This window comes from Crotalus tigris, unplaced genomic scaffold, assembly GCF_016545835.1.
Source record: "Crotalus tigris isolate CLP2741 ecotype Arizona unplaced genomic scaffold, ASM1654583v1 scf7180000018708.195815, whole genome shotgun sequence".
NCBI classification, from domain to species: Eukaryota; Metazoa; Chordata; class Lepidosauria; order Squamata; family Viperidae; genus Crotalus; species Crotalus tigris.
In genome coordinates, this window is record NW_024097159.1 from 97,435 (window position 1) to 121,311 (window position 23,877).

Here is a 23,877-nt window from a genome sequence, read left to right on the forward strand (position 1 = left end):
ATAAATATAAAAGAGGCACAAAAAGGACAGGTTGTGCTATTAGTGGCCTTTTTTTTTTTTTACTCTATAGAGATAGTTATGGTGCAACCATCTATTGCAGGATGTCCTTCTATAAAGTGGCCACTGATGTCACCACAGAAAGCAACAACCCGCAACAATTTTAGACGCTAACAAAAGAAGTTTGGAATGATTCGTTTTAAAGGAGAAAGGAGAGTGTAGCTGGATTCACGCATAGCATAGTTTACACATCATAGTAACTGAGTTCTCAAAGTATCCAAGTCAGAAATACACAAGCACGTTATACCTCAACATCTTGGGTGAACAGAGTGCTAAAATGGAATGTAAATGGGCAGCTTGCCCTCTGTCGCCCTCTCCTGTCTTTATTTGGTAGAACAGATTTTCCTCAACTTGGTGCCTCAGGAGTACAGGTACTAGAATTGTGCTGGGAATGCTGGTAGTTGTAGTCCCAAACACATTTGGAAGGCAAATGCAGTTTTACAGCTGCGGAGATGCGTTAGCGTTTGGGATGGGGAGTCTGCAGTTAAACACTGCCTGCAGACGCTCTTGTTCTTTCAAATATTTCACTGCCAAAAAGTCCTAACTTATGAGGCAACCAGGGAGGAGAGGGGGTGACGATTTGCTTTTTGGGTTAAAGGCTGGGCGAGAGCTCCTCGGCCAAGAACCACAGTACTTTCTTAGGGAATTGCGGGCGTCTAATAAAGCGCACGCCCACGCCTCTTTAGCTGCGCCGCTGCTTTTCCAGGCGGGCAGGGCAGCGCGGGCGACAGGCTGCTCTCCGACCCCCGGGGTGCTTCCTCCTCCTCCTTCGCTAGTTCCTCCCACAGCCTGCAAGCCCCACAGCCCCACCGGCGGCGCGCTTCCCCTTCCCCTCTCGAAGGCTCTCGTTGGTGGCGTAGTCGCGCGCGGGGAAGGGGGGGCGGGGGCGGGGACGCTCCGTCGGCTCTAGGCGCGCGAGCGTCTTTTGCCACCGCCGCGGCCGCTCCGGCTGTAGAAGTCGCTCCGGAAAGGCTGCGAGTTGCTCGCTATGAAGCGGGCGTCCGGGCAGGACTCGAGAGCTGCTCGGGACTCTCTTGGGGAGCCCAACTAGGCATGAAGACGATATTCTGGCGGAGTTTGTAACCTCCCGCGTCGCTTGAGGGAAAGGGCGGCCACTCGCTGTCAGTCCTTGGCCGGGATCTGCAGCCGCGGCTAGACTGCCTTCTGCCTGTCCCGGGCGCGGTTCTTGGCTCGGTCCGAAGCCTACGAAGAGGATGGAGGCACCGCCGCCGCCCTGCTCCAAGAAGAGCCTGTCCCTCTCGCTGCCGGTGCCGCGGGAGGGACAGGCCACCCTCAAGCCGCCCCAGCACCTTTGGAGGCAGCCCCGGACGCCCATCAAAATCAAGCATCGCGGCTACTCGGACACGGAGCGGCACCCCCACCGGCAGATCGAGAGAGCGGACGCCATGGACACGAGCGACCGTCCCGGCCTGAAGAAGTCTCGCATGTCCTGGCCGTCTTCGTTCCACGGGACCACCAGCATCGGCGTCGGCCACAGCCACGGGGGCAAGCGGTGGGTTCAAAGCTCTTTACCACGTGCGGGGGTGGCGGGGAAGGAGCCCAGGTACTTGGGCATAGTCAAGGGCTGCGCCCAAAGAGTGCGCCACGCTGTGGGGTTTGTATCCGGATTGAGATGCCTTTTGCTGCCCTTTATAACTAAAGCGGTACAGTTGCCTTCGCTTGCCGATGCCGTTCCCTCCACCGCTCGCAGCCTTCCAGGTATAGCCAGGACGCTGTTTCCTCAGTCCTGCAGCTTGCTTGGCAACTGTAAGGTGCGCCCTTCCCTCTACCTGGAGAGCTGGCCCGGCCGCCTTCCCTCCCTCCTCTTGACACCCACAGTCCTCACAGCTGCTGCGGGCAGAGCAAACAATGGAATTGCTTATTGAGGCAGAGAAAGCACTCTCTAGTTGCTGGGAAAGACACCTATAGGACAGTTTGCATGGCCTGAGTGAGCTTAGCCCTCTCTGAAGTTAGCAACCTGTTTTGCTTTGGAGTTTGCCAGAGTGGCCCAGAGTGGTCTGGTACTTGAGGTTCCCACTCAGAGCAAACAAGATGTTTCCCATTTGGCTATTTTAACACAGGCCCTCTGGGTTCTCAATCTCTCATCTATTCAGGGTCCAGCAGTTCATAAGAACAATAAGGTGCTGTTTGATAAGGATTTTCAGTAGAAAATTGCCTGTTGAGGCTTGGAAGGCAAAGGATTGCTGTTTTCGGTTATAATACATCTTATAAGCCCAAGTTCATGATTTGACTGTGAAATGCAAAGGGAGAGAGAATAGTGTAGCAACATCAAACCTGTAACTCTGATTTTTAGAGAGAAGTGTGGGTATTATTGAAATGGTGCTTCCCAGTTATTAACCAGTACCTTACTGCCTTTTTTTCTATGTATTGAAGCATCCTGTGATGGGTCATTTTAAATGCCTTACGGGAATGTTAAATGCATATCAAGTTTGGGTTTTTTTCAATTTTTGTCTTCTAGTGTTCTGACTTTTAGAAGATAATATGCTAAATCCTGCCTTTATGTATGTGTCAGAATTCTTGCTGGTTTGCTTCACTGACTGCCCTCTCCCGCAATATGCTGTTTCCTTTTAAACTCTAATTAACATTTTGTAAGCAGAAGAGTGGGGAGGAGAAGAATGCTGTTAAACAAAATTTAAATCTGAAGGAACAAGTTGGTACTACTGTTAGTTGAAGCATTATGTGGTGTTTTCAGCTTTATAGAAGGTTTATAATAAGTTGACTATTAGTGTTACTAAATTGAATGTAAGTGTGCTGATCAAGTAAGTATAAGTAGATGTATTGCTTGGCTTACTGTTGTGCTGCACTCAGAAAGCAAGCATCTTTTCACTTCATTTCAACATGCGAATCTCCATAGATTGAACATCTGTAAAGATCATAGGTGCAGGTAATTAAAAACCCTATCCAAGTCAGTTTTGTTTTCTAGTCATTTTTGGAGGCTTTGGGGATTACTAAGGCACACTTACTCACCAGTGGTCTTTAAAACATACTCCAGACTTCTTTACAAGTCCTTGGGTTTCTGTGGCTAATACTGAAGAATTCTTCAGCATGTGGATGTATATAGAAAAGGTAAAAGATAGAAACTTCAAAAGCCTAGGCTAGGCTTGCCCTTTTCTGATTAGCTATAAACTAACAAGCTGGAGTAATGTTGCTCAAGTGTAGTGTAAGCACCAGGTAACCAAAACAACAGTTATTTGACTTATAGCATGCATTATTTTATTATTATTTTATTTTATTTATTATTTTATTTTATGCATTCCTATCCTGTAAGCTGGTATGCATAGGAGTTCCATTTATATTCCCACAAAAGCAGGCCTGTGAGCAGTTTATGTTGAGAAAGAATAACTGGCCAAAATTTACCCACTAAGTTCCATGTTTCAATTAGGACTTACTGCTACATCTGAGCTGCAAAATTCCAGGCACCCACTAAATGGTGGTAAAGAAGTAGTGTTTTTTCTTTCTTGAAATCTAGTGGTTATCTCAATTTTTATGGCCAAGGTCTGGTAGTAAAATAAGAGAACTACCATATTTCTGTAGAGACATACATTTAAACATAAGTCTTGGAGAGAGTTCTCCCAACCTATTTCTCCTCAATACTCTAAAGACAGTTGCCTTCTCCTAATATATAAGCAAAACATGCATAATTTGCATAAGTCTGATGGGTTTCTCATAGAGACTGCTGCTTCAAAGAGTCGGTGATCTAAGGACTTCTTAAACATGCTCAGACATCTTTTCTATACAGGCAAATAAAAGCTTCTGGAGTTCCATGGGCTTTAGTTCCAGTGGGACAAAGAGGTCACCAGCCAAGCATGCACCCAAATGCTAACTTCTATATACCGTATTTTCCGGCGTATAAGATGACTTTCTAAAGCGCGGAAATCAGCGTCAAAGTCGGGGGTCGTCTTATACGCCTGGTTGCCTTATACGCCAGAAAATACGGTAATCTGAATGCAAAAGTCAAACTGATGAATTTGTCTCACTAATAGTGGGAGATAAGACATAATTTTGCTCCCTGTAAAAAGCCCAAGAAAAGTGTTCCATGGATTTCCATGCTTCCTTTCTTTCTTGAATTTCTTATTGAAAATATTTACTGCGTGTTTATTCTGCCTTTAAGACAGTGTTTGTGCTTGTTTGCCTTTGAGTTAGTGGTGACTGCTGCCAACTACAATTCCCTGCAGTTTCTTTGGCAGGATTTTGGAAGAGGTTTGCCCTTGCCTTCTTCTCAGGGCTGAGAGAGAGTGATTGGCCCAAGTCACCCAATTGGTTTGATGGCTAAGGCAGGACTAGAAGTCACATCTCCTGGTTTCTAGCCTGGTGCCTTAGCCACTACGCCAAACTGGCTCTCGTTAAGTCAGTTACTGCTCCAAAATTAAATAATATTTTAAAAAGAGATAAATTGTCTTGGGCATTATTGGCATGCCTGTGCCAGTATATGAAAAAAGCACGATGCCACAAAGGTTATTTTTCTCTATTGTGGTATTTCGGCAAAATTTTTGTAAGCATATAGAAAGGATAGACTCTAATAACAGGTAACAGTAAGTTTGAATACTAGCGTTCGCTTGTAAAAAAGTTCTACGGGTAGTCCTTATGTTTACAGAGATACGCCTGAATATACAAAGACAATGTTAATGTGGCCCAGAGTAGGTGAATAAAATTCATCAGCCATTAGTGGATGGAGTTCAGTGTTCTATGTAAGTCTCCCTCCCCCCCCCCATTAGCAAAATAATTATATTGTTCAAAATGTAATTCAGACATGTGCAAATTGGTTACTAAAATCCAGCTTTTTTTAATGTGGATTGACTGAGTACATAACTTATTTTTTAGCATTATACATACAACAGGTCACGTATCACAGTATGATATTAGGCTGCAATTGCTTCGCTTATATTTTGGGTTGCCTTAGGCATTTTGCTAGACTTTGCAAGCTTGGAAATAAAACTTAATAACTGTTTTTTTTTGTTTGTGGTTCTGTCCTATCTTTCTATTGCCCTCCTCAAGCAGAAATCTATTTTTTCCCCTTTCTCCTATATCTTTCCAATATCCTTTTAAGCTACCCACCTCTGCTGGTATATCTCTCATCTACCTGGGGGGTGGGAGTGGGAAGGGGGGAACAGTATGCTCTTTTTGGGGGGTATATGCAAGGTCTTTTGAAGCAGACTGCCTTTGGGGCAGCTAACATCAGACATCCACTGCCCAGAGATAATCATTAGCTTTAATAGAACAGCACTGGCATTTTAAATGTGTGGCTGTCAGAGTAAAGGGAAATTAAAAATCCTCTAAGTATCTTTTCAATCTCTTTAGATCTCAAATGAAGCCTATCAAGAGTGTTCTCATTCCACTATCTTTAATAACCGTTGATTAATATTTTTTCTGTAATTAATATGTTCTTTTCTAGCATGGCGCCACCATTTTAAAGAATTTGGGCAAAGTACAGCTCTCTGAAATGTTCACCCTTTTTTGTCATACTAAGGTTTAGCATTCAAAATTCCCAAAATAAGATTTCTTGAATAGCTTTCTAGGTATCTGATCTGTATAAACTGGCAAATTGATACATAGAAAGAAATATGTATAAAACCAAAATAAAACTTGAGAAAATCAGTATGGTTGTCATATGGGTTTTGCAAATCCTTGCTTTATTCTCTATTTTTTAATACTGGTATAGATAGATAGAGAAAGAGAGAGAGTTGCTGAGCACATTTACTACTGATGAAACTTTTTAACCATGCGACACCTTGGCTGAATCATACAATAAAACTGCAGTTCATGAAATTGCAGTTTATTTTTAAAGGATTAATTAAAGCTGTCACCAATGCTGATGTATTCCAAACAGAGATTTAACAAAACTTCTTCCAACCCCTGCAGTCAGGAAAAGAGCTACATAGGAACATGAAATGGCTAGAATATCATTGCCCTTCCTTACGATGTATAGGGAATAATGGGAATCCAGTTAGTCTTTCGTAAGACCTATTTGTTTCCTCCAGTGTTTGGGACAAGAGATTAAGTGAGCTGGGATGCTGATGTGATTTTTTTTTTTTATGATTAGGACTTGTTGTTTATCTCAAGTGTCACAAATCAGTTTTGTAGCTGCTGTTCCAGTCCTTGCAAGCTGCCCAGAATTATCTGTTGTCAGATGGGCATCCGTAACTAAATTCAGAAAGCTGTTAATTTTGATCTTATTTTTTTTTCAGTTTCAAGTTTTTTATTGATTTTACAATATTACATTTACATTTGAAAAGTAGCGTGGCGGCTGAGCATAGTAATTCTGTTACATTTGAATATCATTAGTACAAATCTCAAATTATTACAACAAACTAATTCCCTCTCTTTCCCCCATAATATTTACTGTCATGTTCAAACCAATACAGTTCTTATTCTATTAATCAAACAAAAAATACCTTTCTAATATTCATCAATAATCTTCAGTCTATACATATCTTAATTAATTTGACATTCCACCTTTTAGACAATAACCTAGTAAGTTTTTTTTAACTTTAATTTGCCATTGATATTTAAGTTTAACTTTTAATCTTTATCATTTCCAGGTTTTAAATGATCCCAATTTCTAAGTCTCCTATCTCACATTTGGAGCTAATAATTTTTTTTCTTTTCTTCCTTCCACTCCCTCCTTTCTTCCTTTCCAGAAAGAGAAAAAAAACTAAAAATAAACCAACATTTATATCACAAACCCATATACAAATTTAATTATTAGTATTTATACTTTTAAGTTTTCCTTAACCTTTGTCTCAACTCATAACAATATCTTAAATTCAAATCTTAATTATTTGTAGACATTCAGATTACATTTAGTATTTAATTTTTCCAAATTTTTAATTAAACACAATTCCTTTATCCCGATTGCTCATACATTCTAATATTTAAAATACACACCTTATATATAAATTCTGCCATCTATCTTACCCATCTAATGGCAATATAACATTCTTATTTCAACATATTTCTAGATTTTATATGACCAAAATTTTCTTTATCTCAAATCGTTACAATGTCTTGTGTTCAGAATACATATTCTATCTATTTAGATATATTCTATTTTAGATCTCATATATAGATCAGAACTCCAATCTTTTTCAATCTTATTCTGGCTTTTTTCCTCTGCCAGGTCATTTTTCGTATTTTTGCCATTAAATAATCAAAAAAATCTCCTTGTATTGTTGTGGCTATTGTTTGATGTTGATAAGAACGTCCAGTTGATGTTTTTTTAAGAGGACTAATTGATTTAGCCGGTAGTCTCTTTATTTTTCCAGTTCGATGCAGTTGTCCCAAAGTATTTATCTTCTCTGTCATCTGTTTTTCTTGTTTATCTTCAAATTCCTTCTGGTTTATAAGAAACATCCTTTCCTTGTTCTCTATTATCAATTTCTTTTTTGTGTTTTCTATTGCCTGTATTTGTTGAGTATCTAAATCTTCTGTCATAACATTTGGTTGTTTCTCTATAGAATTTTGTATAGATAATTCTTTGATTGAAGTCATAGTTTGAGTTTGTATATCCAGAGCTTGCATATGTAGAGTTTGCATCATCGCTTTTAACATACAAAGAATTTGTTCCTGTACTTCCTCTGTACAAGAAATGCTTTCCTGTTCTCCTTCCATTGTAATATATTAAACTCAAGAAAAAGAAACTGACAGACAGAAAGTCCACCAAATGGGGAGTGAGCTGAATTTTGCAGATGGTGTTTCAAGGTTATTTTATATGTTATCTATTTTCAAAGCTGTCAACAAGTCTCTTAGAGAATAGCAGGTTAGGTCTTAGAGTTAGTTGGATCTTTTTAGGGTTTTTTCCCCCCGCTCTATTCTAAAGGGGGAAAAAACCCAAATCTTCAATAGTAATTAGAATAAAAATCAAGGAAGAAATATATATAGAGAGAGCAGAAAGTTGCAAATCTTATAATCCACCAATTTTAGGAAATAGGATTCCAATTAAGATCTCAGTATTTTTCCAATGTTTTAAACTCCCAAGTGGTTGATAGCTGCTGTTTCTGGAGAGAGGGCTAGAATCCCCCTTCCCTCACCACAGGGGGAAAGTACTTATGCAGGTAATTAAATAGTTAGGATGTAAGAGAGGCAAACCTCACCCAGTCCTGTCCAAGCTGCTTTGAAGTTGCCAGATGATAGTGTGACTTTGGCTGTTTGCAACCTAGGGACAAGCCATATTTCTATGGCCGGTCTTTTCGTCTGCCAGTTTGGAGGAATTGCCTGATTTGACGGAAGAGTTGCTGCTCTTCTGGGATCCAGCAAAAGCCCCTCCTTGCTGGTTGCCTCTTCGGGGTGACTTTCGCCCCTTTTCAAGGCCCCCCAGCGATGCAAAACTGAACGAGGGAGAGAGAACAAGTCTCCCAACCATCCATGGCAGCTGTGTGATGAACCGGAAGCCTGATTTTGATCTTAATACTATCTGCAAAACTCCCAAGATGCTTTTTGAAGCTTTTCTTGAGATGTTGCTGCTCATAATAACATGGCAGGAGGTTACCCTGAAAAAAGCCTTTCTTGGAGTAGCTTTTTCAGCTGTGAAATGCTCTAAGAGATCTACTGACCTTGTTCATCAGCTGTCTTTAGTCTAAGACACTGGTGGCAAACCTATGGCACGGGTGCCAGAGGCGCACTCAGAGCCCTCTCTGTGGGCACATGCACCATTGCCCCAGTCCTAGGCCTTCAGCTGGGTTTTATAAAACCTTTTTTGCTTTAGGCCTCCACTGCCATATGCAAACAAAAAAAAAGGTTCAACCACCGCAGCCACGCCCACCCAATTGGCAACACCCAGCCAATGGGCCACACCCAGCCATGAGCCACATCCACCTGGCACTCGACGATGCATAACGGGGTTTTGGGTTGCAGTTTGGGCACTCAGTCTCTAAAAGGTTCGCCATCACTGGTCTAAGATCTTCTTCCAGCTAATAATTCTGTTATTATGGTATTTTACAGCTTTCCTTATCTAAATTCTTGGGGCATATTATTTACTTAACCATTTGTTCAGTTCATGTGATGGCCTAATTATGAGTAGCTAACAAATGTTCAAAATATGACAATATGGAAAAAAAGAAGAAAGCAATAAAATAAACTGCACTAGGATCACACAAAGATCTCATAGCATTACAGCAGGCTCACAGACCATCCTGGTCCAAGGAGAAGAACCTGGTCCTCAGGACTTTCATAAAGATTAGCAGGATTATTAAGATCATGGGGCAGGGGGGAATTATGGCACAAGCCGAGAACTACCTATATATATTCTTCAACTTTTTAAATGTTTTATCACATATCCAATTTTCTGGGCCTTTTTTTTTCTTGTAGGATATGTAAATTTCCAGCCTTTGGCTGTAATGAGAAATGTATTCATTCAAAATGGAGCTCTGAAGACAGAGATGTTGTATGGAGAACATGTCTTCCAGCAATGTACAGTATGTCCTTTACGAAGCATGCTTAAAGTAATCAAGGAATGGCATAATTACTTAAAAAATATCTGCAGCAGTATGATAAGAGACTTTTGTATTGCCCCTGTATTTGTAAATGAGGACTGAAAGTGACTAAAAGCTATAACATTCACATAATTGAATTGGACTTCTCAGTTCTCATATTTAAGATACAACTTCTGGTCGGCTTTATTGCAATAGAAAGTGGAGATCCCTTGGTAAGGCATCTTACCTGGTTATCTATCAATATTGCACAATATCTTGACGGATTATTTGTTGGTCTTCAGAGGCTGCAGCTTTTCATTGCATTGTTATATAAAGTATGATTCATGCATGGATGAAGACTATTTTAATACTTTGGCCTGTGGGGAAAAAGAGAACATCAGATATTTTATAAACCTAGCCGGTGATTGCCAATGGCAAAGCATTTTTTGTGACACTCTAAGGACTTTGAAGAATCCACGGTTCTGCTTGCAAAAATTGTAGTATTCTCACATGCAAATTCAGAAGCTGTTGCTTGATTCCAATATTTTACAAAACAATAAAAAGAGCCTGGAATAGTCTGTTACTTTAGTCCTTGAGTTGGAAAATATGTATTTACTTAAAAGTGTTTTATGGAATATAGAAACAGTTAACAGTCCTTGGATTGGGTAGCTGTGTGAATGTTGGAAAAACTAAGCAGACAAAAACAATTGCTGAAGAAACTGAGGGGAAAAATAATATGGCGTTGAACCTGCTGTTTTTCTTTTCTTGTTAGCTTAAACCTGGGGAGATTGAAAAAGTGGTGGGTTCTTCCATTTTTATTACCCCTGCCTCTGTGGCATTGCTTTGTTATATTACATTGCCTAATCAATAGTAAATCACTCTGTGTGAATTTTTAATTATTGATTGGTTATGTGCCATCAAGTTGGTGTTGACTCTTAGTAATCACAGATAGATTTTCTCTATGATAATCTGTCTCTACCCTAATTCTTCAAGTTTTTTAATGGTGCACCATCGCCACTGTAAGCAAGATCATAGTATAAGGATAACTTAAGCCTAGTCATGTGTGCCTCAAGTGAAAACTCCGGATTGATTTGTTCAGTTATGAATTTGTTTGTTTCCATGATATTCCATGGTTTTCTAGCATTCCAGAGCTCAAAAGCAAGAATACTCATCTTGCTTCTTCAAAGTCCAAATTTCACATCCATAGAGTGTCACAGGGAATATCATTGTTTGCATTACTAAGTTATAAAATACAGCAATATACTTAATTGAGTGTGGAGGTATCTTCCCAGTACTGGATATAAATCATTTCTAAGTGTGATACAGTAAAAGAAAACTGGTTCCTTAACAGGTTACTTAGCAAGGGATTAATTGGAATGACCAATCCTTGGATCAAAGGCTGGGAGTATGCTGGTGCTTCACTGGTGTTTTTTGTTTGAAGGATTTCAGGTAAATGATTAGAAGAAAAACTATTTGATTTCCTGCCTTAGACCCTAAAATAGTTTATGCCAACCTTCTTCGTAAAGATTCCCTGTGTTGAATCTTTAATATGGAATGATATTTTTTTTTTCCTACTGCCATATACTCATTTTCTCTCCAGCTATGGAAATTTGACACTCGCCAGGACATAGGCAATCAGTGTGGAAAGAGATAATTAGGTGACAAAGCTGTATGGTTGAAGGAAAATGACAACAACACATGAACTGAAGCTAGAAGGAAGATAAGAAATTGATTCTGTGTAAAGACTTTGTTTGGTATTTAGGACTGAGGTTTCAGGCTTGCAAGACATAAATTTGTGTGACATTTGCAGATTTAGACATTATTATTAGAATTTATTCAAATTTCACAGAAATCAAATCCAGCTGGTCAAGCCATTTCTAGATTCAGGAGCAGTGAATCATTTCTAGTTTCCAAGATATTGTGCCCCTTATGATTACAAAGCATTGCCATCAAAACTGTTGCTGTAGGTTAGCTGCTTACATGGCTTTCAGAATCCTTCTAGTGGGAAGTATTGCAATGTTGGGTGTCTTACTCCAATTCCCTTATGTAAAAGCTATTAGCCATGACTAACCTAACCCTAAGCCCTCCAATGTGAAAAGTTGCACAGGGCCACAAATTAAAAAATGAATTCAAGCTACCAAATCTGTTCTTCCTAAAGTAGTCATGGAACTGAATAAACTTCATATCTGTCCATTTATATCACACCCATTTTTTAAAAATGCACCTTAATATATACACAAGCCTGCTGTAATTAAAATCTATTTCAATTTAAGACCATAAGTAGAAGAGTCATAATAATTCATGTAATTTCTTGTTTGCTATAAATGGATAAGATTGATAATTTGATAAAACTACATCTAATAATTTTGCTATGATGTATTTTGGCATTTTAACCAGACACTACAATATAGAGTAATAACTGATTTTAGCAGTGAATAGTGGACAAAATAATAATGTATTATATTTTCAATGTAATTGTATCCAATATCATATGGTACTGCTTTCTTTGCTATATCAATACAGAGATGATGTGATTTCTTCCATCCTTGATTTTAAAGAAAGGTTGTATATGTATAGTCTTTTTGGTATTCACAATTAAGAATTTGGATTTGTAGCGACTAAAATGTGACAGAGTTCAAAGGCTATCATACTTTTCGATAGGATATTTTAATTCTACAAGTTAATTTTAATATCTCTTTCCCTAGTCATTACTCCTAGTAGCTTTTTTTCTATTTTGTTTCCTATGAATCCATATTTTAGTAACTGAAGTCGCCTCTGACACTCTAACATAACAGCTTCTTAATTGCTGTCATTCACCAATAAGTCTCATTCTGCAAATAGTGAATTTTCTGAGGCTGAATCAATGAACTCTAATTAAACACTTTATTGATAATTGTATATGTCAGAATGGGTCTTGTATATACTGTTGGCTTCAGGTTAATATTCAAATGTTGTAAGATGAGTATAGTAATGTTGGGGAAGGCACCTAGAAACTTGAGTGCCTATCCATTCTTACAGATTACATTTCTCATGATATCTCTTTGGATAGGAAGACAGCTATAATTAAAATCCCTGTGGACACCACCTTATCCATTCCTTCCCAGCCCTCAAAACAAAACAAATCACTGCCCTCTTAGGGTATATATTTTTCTAGATGTAATGATTCCTATCCAAAGCATTTTTAGTTAGGTTATATTTAAGGTTAAATTGGCAAAACAAAATAAAAGGAGAAAGAATGGAAATCTTGATAGCCGTGAACTGTCAAGGTGATTAAGAACCAAAGGTAGTGATTTTTGTGGGGAAACGCCCACAATTTTTTACTTTTAAAGTTAAAAGGGAGTTGATTAGGAGTTAATTTTCCTCTTCATTGGAATGTTCCTCAGCCAGATTCTAGACTGATTTCTGAAACAGACCCAGGAGAGAATTTAATGGAGTAATCTGGAATTAAAAGAAATGACTTGTGTAGAAAGGCATTTTGTATCAGAATAATGTTATTAAAAACAAAGTTAATATGATTTTATTTGACAGAGGATAAAAATCAGATAAATTTCTAATAAAGGTACTCTGGAACATGGAATATAATCAGGTTGTCTTCTGACTTCAGAACTTTTGAGTTTGATCGTCCTATTTCTTTATCAGGAGAGAGAAAATACGGAACCTAGAATCAGGTCTGGGAATGAACTAAAGTTTCTCCACTTTGGGGTATGTTCAGGAATGGGGAGAACTCTGAATCCACTGTTCCATCCTGGGCAAACCATTATTGAGGATTGCTAAAAGGAAGATGTGCAACATCGACTTTCCTCTTTGGATACTGGAGCTCTTTCTGCAGCCTCAAAATAAGGTATCAGAAATGCAGATGGACTTTTTTTGGACTTTTTCCAAATGACCACTAGAACTGCAAATCTGAGGGAGCATGAAAGAACAATACAGGTAGTCCTAGACTTACAACCATTCCTTTAGTGACTTTTCGAAGTTACAATGTCACTGGAAAAAGTGTTTTAAGACCGTTTTTCACACTTAGGATTATTGCAACATCTCTGTGATCAAAATTCGGATGCTTGGCAACTTGGCAACATGACATGACAAGGGTTGTGGGTTTTTTTTACGATAAGCAATGTCAATGGGAAAGCCAGCTTCACTTACCAATTGTGTTACTAAGTTAAAAACTGCAGTAACTCACTTAAGTATGGCAAGAAAGGTCGTACAATGGGATAAAATGGAACAAGTTAAGAAAAAATTGACTACATTTATTGATTCCTACAAAATTAAATATAATTTATAGAAAAACGCAGCTATATTTTTCAACAACATAAATCCTTAGGTTTGAAGATGCTGTTCATCTGTTTGTTATTTTACAGAAGACATGAATGTTAATATGCAATTTCTTAATTTTTATTTTTGTTTTCTGCATACATCTATATTTATAGATTTGTGCTTTTAGTATATGCTTAACAGTGAAACTCAATATGTAATGATCAATCACAATGTAAAACTAAATGGGACAGCTCTCCTATCCTTTACATGTTTTCCATACATGCTTTTATAGTATAGATCTAAGCTGGTGTTTGCTATTTAGGAAAGCACTTAATATTTTGAGGTTTAACTAATGTTTATTTTATGGAATACTTTCCATATGAATGTATTATAAATCTTGTTCATTGTAAAGTGGGTCTCTGTATAGTATTCATCCTGATCTTGTACTTATTGCAAAGTGACATACCAACATGTCTTGGATCTTGCTCTTATGTGTTCCTACAGACCATTTCTAAATGAATATGTTACAGAGAAGTAAACAAGGTGGCAAGCTAACTGTCTTTGATTGCAAGGGTTCTGCAGACCGTAATCCTATTTAAAAACAAAGTAGCAAACTGCATTTCAGCAAGATATTTGCCTCATTACATCTGCAGGGATAGACGTTGTCTTAGGCCTTTTTGTTCTGCCCATTTCACTAAGTTTTGGCATGATGGCAAAGTAATATTTTAAGTTGGGGTCATTCACAGTTCTTGGATCTTTATTGATTTTGTGAACAATAGACTGCAGAACAAGAATAATAAGGCTATTTTAAAAACCTCTTGACTCTTAGGACAAATTGACCCTTTCTTCCTGGATATAGGAAAAGAATTTGGTAATTGTTTCAAGTTCTGACTGTTTTGCATTCTTTAATTATGGGGTGGGATTTTTATTTATTTTTTTTGCTTCTCCAGGTGCTTTTCTTGCAAAGGTCACAAAATACAGACAAGAATGTTTCCTGTCTCTGGTGAGTGACAGGAACACATTTTTAAAATTGTAATAAGGGTAAGGTTGCTGAGGAGAACATAAATTTGCTATATTATTGCTAAGTGTTTAAAGTTCTCCATCTCTTTCAACTTCCTTGTATTGTGTCTGGACCATAATTGGCCAAAGAAGGCTAAATCTTGCCTTCATAGGAAGGTGGAGCTCTAGTCTTGCTTTCACATATTCAGTATAAAAATAATTCAACACAATTTTAAAGAAATCATTTTTTTTCTTTCCTGAATATTAAAACAAAATATTTTAAGAGTTACACCTGAGTTGCAGAAATCTGTCTGACCACTAGATGGTAGCAACATATTAGAAATTTCTGTATCTCTTGCTATCATCTGGTCCTAGTGGTTATCTGGAAATCTACAGCCCATAAATTATATCCTGGTTTTAACAGCTGAACTAGGCTAAAGAACACAGCTGTATAGACAGTTCTTTGAGGCCCCTAGGGTGGCCCATGTTACACTGCTGTTCCACGAGCTGCACTAGTTGCCGGTTTTCTTCCGAGTCCAGGATGTCGGTTATCACCTCTAAAGCCCTGCATGGCATGGTTCCAGGCTATTTGAGAAACCATCTCATCCCAATGGAACTAGTCTGCCCCACCTGGCAGAAGAGGCCTGTTGCGGACTCCATCAACCAAGGATTCTAGCTGGCAGGATCCACAAGAAGAACCTTTTTTTGCTGTGGTGCCTGCCCCCTGGAACATTCTGCCCCCCAGGTTGAGACTCACCCTTCTGGCCTTCCCAAAAAGCTTGAAGACCTGGCTCTGCCAGCTGGCCTGGAGCTCTAATGGGTGAGTGGCATCTTAGAGGTGGTTAATGCATTGGGCAGATCCCACCTCTTCCCCATGTGCCCTTTGCTCTCTTCCTCCCATGTTGGTTAATTTAATTTTAACTGAATCTTAAATTTATATTTTTATTTAACATTTTATGTTATGCTTTAATTATATGACTATAAGCCACCCAGACTCACCTCAGCAAGATGGGAGGGATAAAGTTTAATAATAAATAAATCAAGTAAAGCTACAAATGCAGCTTAAAATTCTTAAAAGCATAATCAAGGTTTTCCGCCTTCGCACCTTAAACCTCTTGCAGGGCTGAACTGTAGCAGGCACCAGAATTGAGGAACATTGCCAGTTCTTAATACATTGAGGCCTTTACCCATTCGCCACGAGAAAGAGATCACAGGCCTAGTTAGGCTTTTCTTCAAGTCCACAAGGCTGCTTCTGCAGTCTTGATACGGGGAAAAACTGATGCAACCCCAGAGAGTAGAAAAAAAGTAGTTGAATTCTATAGAATGCCTCATAATGAGGTCAGTACTTAGAGCAATATTGATTGCAGATGCCAGAAGGGACATGATACAACAAGAAGAGAATAGATGGAGTCTGTTTCCCAGAAACCAATATCTATTTCATGCATGCGAAGTTCTACTTGAAAAGAAAAATGAGCTTGAAAAATATAATCCTTTGAGGCCCTTTGGTAATTGAGTTTGGTTACAATAGTGGAATACATGTAGCTCAGGACTGAAATGTTAGGTTCACTGTGTCCTCTGAACTTGCTCTTCTTGCAGAGGTTTTATTACTAGGCTTTGTGGTGTAGTTTGCTGACATTTTATACATGATAACTCATCCTGGATTAGGCTATTGTTTCATCTTTAATTGCTCTTTGAAGGAGGCCTTGTTTTTCCTTCCTAGTTCCTGTTTATGTGGTGCTGGGTCCTGCTTATCTGAGTGCTGGTGTATAATGAATTGGCTCAATTGAATAAACATAAAATACAATCATCTCTAACTTGCATACTTCCTGAACTGTCTCTGGCCTAGTTGAAAAAGGAAATATGGTTTAGATTGACGCATACTAAGCTATGATTTGATTTATTCTTAATTTATTAAATTAACACCAGATGGGCTATGTTCACAATGTACTAAGTCATAAGCCATGATTGATAAACATATGATTGTCTCTATGCAGTACACTACAGCAGATGAATAGCATTGTGGCTTAATGTGCATAGACTCAGCAAACAGCCATTACTCTTAATTAGGTTTAGAGGTGGTAACAGAATAAAAGAGTTGGATAGGACCTTGTAGGTCTTCCAGTCCAACCTCCTGCACAATTATTCTGGGCAAAATAGCTGTCCAATCTTTTCTTAAAAATTTCTTGCTAGCTGGAGTGGGAACCTATGGTCTAGCCATGGCAAATGAATGCAAAATTGTGTGTTTCAAGAATCAGATGGAAAAGCTATAAAAATACTTCAAAACCTTGAACAATGCTCAGCAGAGAACATCTGCTTCTGACTTTCTCTCATCCTGATGTTTTTTTTAAAGATAGTCCTTCATTCTGTCAAAAATAATGTGAAAACAAATAAACATTATTTTCCACTCAGCCAGCCAAATGTGAAATGAGGCATATTAGATATGTTGAACTCCACCACACTACCATCTACTCCATCTACAAATCGTTCCCAACATTCTTAAACCCAGCCCAGATTTGCTTAATGTTGTCCTTATGCAGATCAAAGACATGTGCTTTATGTAACATAAGAACATTGTAGAACAGCCTAAGTGTTCCATAAGAGGAGTCCACTGAATATCATCAGGACAAATGTCAGAAAAGATTGCGTATTACCCTCTTCTAGATTTATGTTATTTGGTTTAGGAATTTTTCTCCCCATTGCAAGCTCAGTAACTGAGGCTGGGGGATAGGCATGAGAGGGGATTCTTAAAACTTGATGTTGTAGAGATCCAAAGCTGCATATAATAACAACTCTCTGTATTTCCCACTCTGTCTTCTTGGAGGACTCTCCCAATTTAGAGCAGCCAGATGTGGAAGCTGGCAGGGGATGACATTGCAAATCTGATGTTTTGCCCCCCTGAGATGAGAGAGAAATGTCTCTCCAGTCCTACTGTATATGCACATCATATGTCATAATGTGATTTGGTTGGGGGGAAATAGCATATGCTAGTGGTTCTCAACCTGTGGTCCATAGACCCCTGGGGATCTATGGTGTCATCACAGAGGCTTGAAGAAATGTTGCGATTTAAATCTTGAATTAAGTCTTGGTGGTCCATGGCCATGATCTGTGGCTACAAAAGATATTGTGAAAAAAAGATTGAGAATCACTGCCACATGCTATTGCAATAGCGTGGTTCATCATGATATGTATAAGTTTGGATACAAGTCAGGGATTTCAAAGATATTGGGCAATTTTACACAATGCTATTAACACCCCCCCCCAAAGACCTCTTTAGATTTAAGGGAAAAAAACTAATGTTGGGCTTTCCATAAACACCACTTGGGGTTGTCATGCATGCAGGGATACCCATAAAAGAGAATATTTGTACCCCAGCAAGGTTCCTTGAAAAGAGGATCCTTGGTGCTCCTTGAGCTTAGTTGTTTTCTTACAAACTTTTAAATACCCAAACTAGAGAGCATCATCAGACTGGCACTGATGATGTTACCTAGTTTGGGTAATGAAACATCTGCAAGAAAACAACCAAGCTCTGAGAGCACCAAGGACCCCTTATTCAGGGATACTCATAAATGCCATGTTGTCAACCCTTAGCTCAACATAAAGTGTGAATAATCCAAACTGTGGATTATTTAAAAACCAAGGCTTAGAATGATGTTTCACCAATATTTCAGTGGCTGTAGAACTGCATCCTTTGATGCTTGTTTTTAACAAGGAATGATAGATTTCTGAAATACTATAGAATTTGCAGCATCTCCCCCACTTTGATTATGCTAGCTATGGATACTGGCAGCTGTGATTCATCATACATTTTAACCTAAGATTTTTTGCATCTCTTTTTTATAATGTTGGCTCAGGAGTACATCTGAGCTGGAGTTTGCGCATTTTTCTAATTGATGGCTCAATGGGCACAAGTGTTAATTGGCTCCCCTCAAAGACATCATTTAGAATAAAAAACCCCTCCCTTTTTTGCAACCCAATAATCCCATATGTCTGCTATTATTTTCAATGAAGAATATCCTGAACAGGCTTTAAGGAACCTGTCTTGCAATATCATTTGGAAACGATAAATTTAACAATTTTCCTGAGAATTTAGGAATTGCCTTCCTCAGTCCTACCGTAGTGCTCTTCAGAGGTATTCATCAAAGGTAAACTTTGTGCTGGCTGGGGAGTTGTGGGAACTGAGGTCTATAGAACAAGTTGAGAAGGCTGGGTTACAGGAACTGAAGCCCAGTACATCTCAGGGGTGTCAGATTTGGGAAGAATTCAGGTACGGAGCCTTATCTATCAGACCAGGTGAGAGTGGTATCCACTGGAGTCACCGTTGTTTTTCTGTTGGTAATCACGACTTTATTCATGAATGGGTGTAGTAATGGAATTATGTATTGTATATATTATGTATAACTGAGACCAAAATTTCTGTTGTTAAGCAAGGTGATTGAATTGTACCTAATCTTACGACTTTTTTTTTTACATGATTGTTAAACCAATCACTGCAGTCATTAATTGAATCATGCCGTCATTAAGTAAATCCAGCTCCCCCCCCATTGCTTGCCAGAAGGCGGCTAGGAACGTCACAAATGGCATTCATATCTTGAATTGTTTGAAAGTGAAAGGACACTTTTTTCAGTGCCATTGTAATTTTGAACGGTCACTAAAGATATGGTTATTAAGTCGGGGAGTACCTATATTATCCACGGAAAAGAAAGAATTTATAGCTAAATTCCAACCAGGGAGATTTCTGGTTGCAGGCAGAGAGATTTGTGGTTTTGGATAAAAAAAAAAACCCTTTCTGAATTTAAAATAATTATGAGGCCAATTATAAATAAAACTAATTATAAGACAGCACCATCTTGTGGTGTCTGCCATAGCACCAGACGTGCCAGTTTTGCCAAAAGCACAGAAGACTTGTTCTTGCATAGGTGAGAAGCACTGCAAATTGTTCAGTGAGATCTACTCATTAAGAGATGCAATATATCAAACAAAATGTTTCCTAGTTCCATTTACCTTTTCCTTTTTGTAGCCTTAGGCTATGCTTCTTGGCTGAAAATGCCAAGCAGATTTATTTTGCTTTGATATACTGCTGTACTTTTCATTAAAGTAATAGCTATGGAATTAAAAATCAAAGCAACACAGCCTTTTATATAAGATCTGGATGGAAACTTTCAGAAAAACTTTAATTGTGCTGTTCCTCTGCCTCAGACTCAGAATTTTATTGGAGGTGAAGAATTGATAGGTAAAATAATATCATGTTTTTCATTTTGGGGTGGGCTTGGGCTATGCGCTCTCTCTAAAAACCTTTTCAGAGGGAAAAGGAAGAAGAGCTGCACAATAGTTGGTGATTAGTCATACTCATTCTGAAAACCCTCTGAAGACTCAGGGTTGGATTAAGTATAAGCATTAAGAAGCACAAGCCGCTACCAGATCATTTCTCCCTATTGCTTATGTTCTTTTATCTGATAGAGCATTTATTAAACCAAATTCGAACCCTGACTGATTTAATCCTCAGTGCCAATAGTGTAATCACTTGCATGTCATGAAATTCTGAGTATGCTATAACTATCTTTCTTTCTTTCTTTCTTTTTTAAAAGGAGATTGGCTTTTTTCTCTCTCACACATAGAAAGACCTAAGCAGATCAGATCCCTTAGAACAGGGGTGTCAAACTGCCGGCCCACGGGCCGGTTGCATCATATGGAGGCTGTGCCCACCCCAGCTCCAGCAATGCAAAAAAAGTTGTGATACGTTGCGACATGTCACATGACGCGGCAAGTTTGACACCCATGCCTTAGAACTTACAATTTGGCTGTAGAAATTGTGTTTCATTGCCTTACAGGTTGGGACAGAGACCTCACCCAGACTTACGATCTGAAAGACTGTTTCCATACAGGCCCTACTTTCTGGTATCTTACATGGTACATGTCATCACCGACTTACAACCACAATTAGGACCAAAATTTCTGTTGCTGAGTTGTGCCTGATTTTACAACCTTTGGTCATTAAGCAAAACTAGTTTCTTCCATTGGCTTTGCTTGTTGGAAGCCCACTGGGAGTATTACAAATGGCGTTCACATGACCCTGGGGTACTGCAACTATCATAAATACATGCCAAATGCCCAAATTTTGATCACACCATGGAGATGCTGCAACGGTCATAAATGTGAGGAGCAGGACCTTTTCAGTGCCATTGTAACTTTGAACAGTTGCTAAATGAATGCAAGTCAGGAACTACCTCTAGTTGGTTCACAATCTTCATAGACAACTCACTTTTCCTTGTCTTCTAACCAGTAATTTTGGAGTTTGATTTTTAAAAGGTACACATGTGCAGCTAATTTTGCTGGGTAAATAAACAGCTAGAAAGGAATGCTGCTTCTTGCCTTGGGGAAATGGGAAATGATAAGTATATTTCATCATAGAAAAAGTAATTGTACATCCATAATATAATTCAGCAGTATATCACTGGAGTAATACATATTTTTCTTGTGAGTTGGCTTTATAGTGCAGAAATTAGCAAGAGCTGCAGAAGAAAGATAACACAACTTATGGAAGATAATTGAATTCTAGGCTTAAAATGGCCAGTGCTTTAAAAAAGAAAAAGGATAAACCTTTGCCTTTGTATAAAATCCCATGCAAATTGAAACAGTGGCTATGGAGATGGGATTAGAGAAACAGAGGAAGGTACAGTAGCAGGTTCTGCAAGTCTTATGAACAAAGAAGGGCTTTGCACCTGCAAGGATCATTTGGCCTTCAGAATTCCCCTTATCTGAACCCTTGTGGTGTTCTTCTTTCTCTCTGCCTCCTAAGGGAGGGGATTTGCTGTTTCAAATGGACGGCTGAGTGCATTTTGTCAATTTGGCTTGTGATTGCTTGTATTGATGAAATGTTTAGCACCAACAAAGCTGGCAAACCATAGCACAGTGCTGGTTGACAGTGTTTTCACCTTTTGCTAACAAATAAACTTCAAGATGACCTTTAAAACAGTTTTAGATCTTTCTGGGTTTTTTTTTTTTTTTTGTCCTCTCCCATCATGAGCATTAATGTTTCAGGATTTCATCAACACTTGCAAAAAGCCATCAGAGCTATTACCAACCACCATGTGATGAGTGTCCCCTTGGCATCGGATGGCTTACATGTATAATAGAGCAAATTGGCATGAATTAAATTCAGCCTCAAAAAGAGGATGGGATTTTTCTAAATTTGGAAGAAATATTTGAGGTAGTTAGTAGATGCTATGGGGCCAACACTGAAAGTGGCCTCTGTTAGTTGTAGGGTGCAAGGGAGAGAGGTTGCTTGTACTGCAGTCAGATCCCTTGCCTATAGATTCACTTATGTGGAGTTTTGTGTGAAAGGATTTCTTAGCTGATGGGGATGTTTAGCTGTGGATTTCTGAGGACACACTGGAAAGGAAGCAAGGCAAGAGGGAAGATCCTGCTCCGGCCGCTGCTGTACCCCACATGCTCAAGGGGTACAGAAGGCAGGAATAGCAAAGCTAAGAGCTTCCTTTCCTATAGAATCCCATAATGTCAATTCTTCATGCCATCTCACTATAAATTGCTTGGGTCTCACTGATTCTCTTAGTCCTCTTCCTTTTCAGACATGCTGATATGTAGATTGTCACATTTCCCTCAAGCTGAGATACCAATGAAAGGCCTCTTTTGTCCAGATTGTTCCAGGGCTGCTCAACAGCAAGAACAGATTCGATACAAATGATCAACAAAAAGGAGCTCTAAGCATCATCCTACTTGCTCTCTCAAAATGGATGGATGGAAATAAAATTGGATTTATCAACAAAAGGTTTCTTTTAAAAAAAATACAATCCTGCTGATATAAAAAAATGAGTTGTGAGCTGCCATGCAGCCTTCAAAATGAAGATTAGGGCTTTTTAATATTTTGGGAGAGGAGTTTAAATGGAAAATATTTGCTGTTAAATAACATTGAAGTGAAAGAGCCACCAGAGAGGCAGTTGGTTTAAAATTGTTTTTTTACAAAACGTGCAGAGTACTAGTAAATCTTAGTGGCTTTATTAGAAGCTTCTGGTAGGATTTGTGGATTGAAAATCAATATTATTCTAGAAAGATGACCAGCTCAGCAGCAGCCAGTAGGTCAGTTTTGTGATTCTAATGCTTCGAAGGTTGCAATGAAGAAGGGCCACAACTTCAGATCAAGAAATTCTAGGAATATCCGGAACCCTGGTTGACTCCTCCTTTCCCAATTTGTATGGCAGATATGCATAGCAATAATGTTGGCACAGCCTCTTCCCTTCTCCAGTGCCTGGGGTATATATAACTTATACTGTTTCCAGCAGCTCCACCAGTGCTGGTAACAGATTGCTGCATATCACAGCTCAGTGACTTCTGGAGCCATAGCTTTCCCTGCCCTGTTGTAAGCTTCTACACTGCCTTCCTTTTTGAAAATGCTGGTATTTACAATGATTTATTTGAAGGAGATTTTTAAGAAGTTTGCAGGGATATTTTGATTACGAGCACTATTCAGAGTTGGGTTTTCGTGAGATTTTATGCGCCTGTGCTTCCCTTACTGCCGGCACTGAGCCTCGTCCTTGGGATGAACAAAAGCCCTTTATAGTGAATATAGGAAAAGTGCTTGCAGATCATTCATTTCATGACCAATGCTACATTCTACCTTTAGGAATCCCAAACATTTGCATGTGCAACAGCTAATCAGTGATCCAGTAAGTCATAGGACCAGGGCCAATTCCTATATACAGTACTCTGTGCTGCTTTCCTTCTGAAGTACCAAAAGCACGAGACAAAGTCAGAAGTCACACTTCATTTTCCCTCTATCCATGCTTCTTCCCAATGTAGGACTGAAAAGGCTAACTTCTTGCATCTTTGTTCTCTAATCTGTGATGATAAAAGAATAAAATAGAACGCAGACTGAACAAAATGAAACATTGAACTATTCTTGAATGAGGCGGTTTAGACTGCTGGCTTTTCTCCAGAGTTGAGGAGTCACCGAGTTTCTAAAGCCTGGAATAACCTGCTTATAAACTTTATGTTTATTTTCTCTTTTTTACACAAAAAGATTATGAGTCTAAAGAAGACAATCCTCTGAAAAAAAGAAAATAAATTTAAAGACATTCTGTCCCCCAAAAGGGGAGGATATCTAAATTTTTAGTCTAAAGCTTCA

General features: G+C 38.9%; 1 protein-coding gene across 2 annotated transcripts in view; it reads left to right on the plus strand.

The window, feature by feature from the left end:
- The first annotated feature begins 954 nt into the window (after positions 1–954).
- LOC120313580 (cAMP-specific 3',5'-cyclic phosphodiesterase 4A-like) overlaps positions 955–23,877 on the plus strand; it is a 52,970-nt gene continuing 30,047 nt past the window's right edge. The window contains exons 1-2 of one of the 2 annotated variants that reach the window (XM_039355637.1): positions 955–1,570; positions 14,690–14,742. In XM_039355637.1, the coding sequence (XP_039211571.1) occupies positions 1,272–1,570; positions 14,690–14,742 (352 nt within the window). In that variant the 5' untranslated portion in view covers positions 955–1,271. The remainder of the gene's footprint in view (positions 1,571–14,689; positions 14,743–23,877) is intronic. The other variant, XR_005558181.1, reaches the window with a different exon arrangement.